The sequence below is a fragment of the Schistosoma mansoni genome, chromosome W (genome assembly GCF_000237925.1).
Source record: "Schistosoma mansoni strain Puerto Rico chromosome W, complete genome".
Taxonomy (NCBI): Eukaryota; Metazoa; Platyhelminthes; class Trematoda; order Strigeidida; family Schistosomatidae; genus Schistosoma; species Schistosoma mansoni.
In genome coordinates, this window is record NC_031502.1 from 53,157,452 (window position 1) to 53,162,726 (window position 5,275).

The 5,275-nt window shown below is 33.6% G+C and overlaps 1 protein-coding gene across 1 annotated transcript in view; it reads right to left on the minus strand.

Annotated features, from left to right (window-relative positions):
• Smp_157930 (putative leukocyte receptor cluster (lrc) member 4 protein) overlaps window positions 1–5,024 on the minus strand; it is an 8,412-nt gene extending 3,388 nt beyond the window's left edge. The window contains exons 1-5 of the mRNA XM_018790140.1: window positions 4,772–5,024; window positions 4,604–4,730; window positions 4,375–4,552; window positions 3,501–3,652; window positions 2,540–2,745 (exon numbers count right to left, since the gene is read on the minus strand). Of these exons, the coding sequence (XP_018655513.1) occupies window positions 2,540–2,745; window positions 3,501–3,652; window positions 4,375–4,552; window positions 4,604–4,730; window positions 4,772–4,977 (869 nt within the window). The 5' untranslated portion in view covers window positions 4,978–5,024. The remainder of the gene's footprint in view (window positions 1–2,539; window positions 2,746–3,500; window positions 3,653–4,374; window positions 4,553–4,603; window positions 4,731–4,771) is intronic.
• Between the last annotated feature and the right edge of the window lie 251 nt (window positions 5,025–5,275).

Consider the following 5,275-nt stretch of genomic DNA (forward strand, 5'->3'; position numbering starts at 1 on the left):
TATTTCAATCGCTGAGACTATTTCAAATATAATTTATTCACATATAATGAATTCTCTATACTCGGCGCTCAATTATTGTCAAACTATTAGTTCTAACCTTGACGAATATTCGTATAAGTTATAAAACCCTTACGAATTAAAGATAAACGAAACCCAAAACTGTTCCTCTGAGAGACTAATACTACAAATAGCAACAAAATGGGTCAAGTAACTGTATACATATGTTTGCATTATCATTGGAGTCTAAAAATTTAAATGAGTTGATCAGAGTTTTAATCCCCACCGAACTATATACTTCCATTTCCTGCGAAAGAGAGGCTGTTTGTATAAAAATATGTCGAAATCCAGGCAAATCAAGAAATTTGAAAATATTAAACAGAAAATAAAAGGAAACATCACTGACAAAAACTACTTCTAGTGATCTATAGTTGGTTCATAATCTCTCAAACAGAACTCTTAGTACCCATGAAATCACACTGCTAGAAAGAGGACTAAACTTTAATTTGCATCGAAAAAATCTCAGTACTCTAGAAATCGCCCCAATTCTAGAACTGGTACTCGAAAAACTTCCAGACAAGCAATCGCATATATTACGTCAAAAAACATCTCACATATTGACAAAACAAATATCCTTTCCAAAGAAGAATGGGAAACTTTGAGCTCATTACAGAAAGATAGAACGATTGTCATTACCAAAGCTGACTAAAAGTAACACAACAGTGGTGATGAAAAAAGTGACTATGAAGAAAAAGCTCTTAATTGCTTATCAACGGGACCATATTTAAAGATTGTTCCAAAAAATGTTTAAGTGGTTAAAAACAAAGTTACATCAGAGAGAAGTGGACTTCTGAAATAACTAAAGCTATAGGATCTTCGGTATCTCTGACTGTTGCAAATTTATTCATGTCCCACAGTGAGCCGCTTATTTTTGCCAGCACCATCAGACTACGCATGTAGCTCAAATATGTAGATGATGCATTTGTCATTATTCAAAAGACTCTTCTTAGAAATTCCTCCAGCGACATAAACACGTTCTCAGAACACATCAAATTCACTTTCGAAAAAGATGAATGTAATGAACTACCATTCTCAGACTATCTAGTTAAAAGGAATTCTACTGGTAGTCTAAATCTAGCCATATACCGAAAATCGACAAATTCAAATCGGTATATTGATATTAACTCTGTTTATCCATTCAGTGAGAAAATTTCCATAGTCCTAAATCTTTTCAGAAGAGCGATCAAGATCACTACTTCAGAAGAAAAATAGAATATAATAAACATCTTACGATTTAATAACTTTCCTAATAATATAATTAAAAGCATATTGAAACAAAACTGTCCTTCTGTAAAAAATGATATTAATGAAGGATCATGGATTGGTACTGTGGTTTTATCTTACCGCCAAGGTATGACAGAAGAATTACAACGGACATCAAAAACATACAAAATTAAAGCCTTCTACTAGACAACTAACACTCTGAGGAACACTTTATTTGAACTAAAGATAAGATCCCGTTCACCTCTATACAAAATTATCTACAGATTGGGTTGTGCTAATTGTGAAGCGTTCTACATTAAAGAGTCTTACTTTGAGATCTCGACTCGTGCCAAGGGACACTCAAGTTACAGAAAAAGACCTAATATTCCCGTAGAATTAGAAAATTTAGAGATTAAATTGGCAATAGCAGTACATACTATTTCCAATAATCACCAAATTGATATTACAAATATCAAAATAACCTAGAAAGGCTTTCCCAACTATAAAGAGAGGCGAGTAGCCGAAGCGTTTCACATAATGCTAAATCCCTCCACCCTCAGTAAGAAAGAAGGCCTGAATATTCATCCAACTTGAAGTGCTTGTCCAAACAACCACGTCTGATTTTATTTATTTTCCACACAATCTACACAAAAACACCTGGTCTCAACCTTATTACTTCATATTACAAATGTATACATTTTTCATACCCAAATTCTGACGCACAAGTTAATGGTGATAAGTCATACAGATTCACCTTGACAAAGAATAACTTGACACTGATATATTCCGACTTATTATGATTTTAATTGTACTAAAAATATTCTGCATTTTTTTTGCGCTATTTATACTTGTAGTAATTTATTTCGGTTACTCGCTCTGAAGAAATGGCTTACATTAAGCCACGAAACATCAGAAATACAATTTTTCTACTCATTGGGATATAACAAGAAATATATTTATTGTTGAAGTCTAAAATTCATTTAAGTAGTTAGTGTAAGTAATATCAACATGATCATCTAATTGCAAAACACACATCTTGAAAACGGGCAGGAACACGATAGTATTATAATGATCATTGACGAACAAGGATTAAAAAATGCCCCGGGTGGGCTTGTAGATGTAAACTACTGAGCAATTCCAAACTAGAATAAAACGCCTGATCAATGCTCTCTAGTTTTTAATGTTACCCTAAGTGAAATTAATCTATAAAGAATATAATGGATAAAAGTTATATTTTGTGTGAATTCCAATATGGAAAGCAAAAAACCCATTAACTTACAAATCTAATGCATGTAGATTAGTTGGTCCTTCACCTTTTTCAGGTTCAGATAATTTAGGATATGCACCTAAACGAGCGGATATACACACGCACTCAGACATTTTCCAAGCAAAATAAATTCGCATTCGGAAAGTAAAGAAAATAATCATCATATAAAAAAGTCGATACAGGAAATGTCGATCATAAAATTCTGCAGTGCGTACATACTGAAAATAATGAAGGTGTAAAAATGGGTTAGGCTTAAAAAACGTTATACATATATGTTAGACAGTATCCTTACTGAATATATAAAACGGTAAAATATAAAGCTTTGACTGGAATAATTATGGATATGACTTATACACGATAAGAAATATTCAGTGTTTCTAGATAGGATAACGTTAACGCACTACCCTTGCATAATTATATAATTAAAACACGTTTGCAGTTAATTCCCTAACACCTAGATCTGAGAGTTGTCTATTATTTAAGTTATTGGTTGGCAAATCTTAAATTTCCATAAAATTCACCAAGTATGACGTTTTAAATAACATGAAGTGGTCAACAAGTTTAACTACTGGGAGGCTTATTGTTAAACTATAAGCTAATGTAGATAAGCTTTAAAGAAACCGTAGGTATCTAAGTGAGAAACGTGCATTAAACACTCATACGCATCTCAACTTATTAGATACTCCCTGATGTCTAATGGATGAAGCCATGGATTAGTAATGAGATGAATCAATTCTCTACTATTGGACTGAAATGTCGAAATTCGCTCTATTTCAGAGATTGGATAGCCGGGTAATATCATTAACCCATAAACAAAACATAATGCTTAAACCATATCTAATGAACCTTCATTTAGTCACTGAGTTGCACCACTTTATGGCGAATACAATGTTTACGTCATTATTACGTGAAAACTTATCAGTGAGATAACAAATTTAATCGGCGATCGTATATCGTAACACTAAACACTTACGTCAACGGTATAAAAGTGAGAAAGTATCAAATAAGCTACACCAAATGGAGGTGCTTCTTGAAGGTGTTGAAGAAGAGGTTCTTCTGTAGTTATTACGGTCTTAGAATTCCAATTGCAAAAGTCTTCAAATGTTTTCAAACTGTAATATGGACCTAAAACAAATAAAACGAGAGTTTCGTAGTGTTTTTTTTGGAAAATAATCCAAACAGTTGCTAAAATTTCCTAAAATATTGCAGCGCGAGACCGAGGATATTTGACTTGATTCACGCATGCGCGGTCGCAGATACGCACTGATGAGGAGTCTCACACTGGAACAAGACGACTGTCTAGTGCCTCAAGATTTTTAGTGGTGGTCCAACTGAAAGCGTTTCATTATTTCGACAAAATGGAATAATTGCTACAACCTCATACTGACAAATTTAATACTAATTGTATACTCACTTTCCGTATACACAACTTTAAAACATGAATCTACAGAACGTGTTCCATTAGTTCAGGATAACCGTCACTATTAACACACGGCACCTATTTGAGTCAATTTATCGACGTCCATTAGTTTCATTTCGTCATTCATATTACAACGTGGAAGAATCTCAAGAAATTAGGCGCTTGATAGTTGATAGATTACAGTATCCCAACCCAGCCAAGCTTGTGCACAAAATACTTTTTGTACAAGAGCTAGAAATGTTGAGCATACGCCTAGATTGAACGTGAGTAATTAATGGACCGGTGATTCAGTGGTCAGTAGTTCTACATTAACAATATATAAAAGTGGTTGGCTTAGCAGAAGTGTGCATATGAGTATTAGAAGCGAAAAACCGCGAAACACGTTTAATTATACCAAGTTAAATTAAGCACAATTAAAACTTCTTACCTGTAAACAAGCCAATATAGCAATAGGCATACAACATAATCATCAGCGGAGAAGGCTTGATACATTTATATTTTTTTAGAAGTTCAAGTTTGCTCTTATCTTGTGGTTGCACATCAGAACTTTGTAATTGATTGTTTATTCGCCAACTATCACCTATTTCAAATGATGCACCTATTAACTGTAAAGCAATTCGTTGGTTATAGATCAATAAACACATGAAAATACATACACGTAAGGTCAATAAAAGCTGCACAATATTGGCGACAGGAGTAACCTGAGAGAATCCGAAGTAGTGACAAGTTCGAAAAAATCCCAAATAACCAAAGCACCATACAACAGCTACGTAATGCAAAAATCTTAAGATAATAATAATTATTATTAAGATTAAACAGCCTACCTTTCAGGGAAAAGAATAAAGGCCAATGTGAATACAGATAATGTCAGGAGTGAATGCCACACAGCTTGTCCCGCAAAACAGAAAAACATAAGAAACCCTACAACGGCTGCGAACCAAGGTCGATATTTTCCACATTTTTGGATTAATGGCCCAATAACCAGGGACAAGATAAGTATTATTGTATATATCATATCGTCTGGTGTCATGGTTTATTTGCTAGAATGATTTATGAGCATTGACAAATCGAAATTTATTAAAGGCAACTGAAAAGAAATAATGAAATGAAAAGGGATTAGAAATAAATGACTAATTAAAACAATTTGTTCGTTTAATTTGGGACAAGCAACTTTACACTGCACTAATAATTTACACATAAGATACTAAAGACGGCAATAGAGAAAGTAAGGCAGCTATTGATTGCATTTGATGTCAGTCCTGTGAAGATAGGATCTCACTTCACCAAGCACCAAGATTTTGAACATAAGAGGAGCAATACAATGTAGA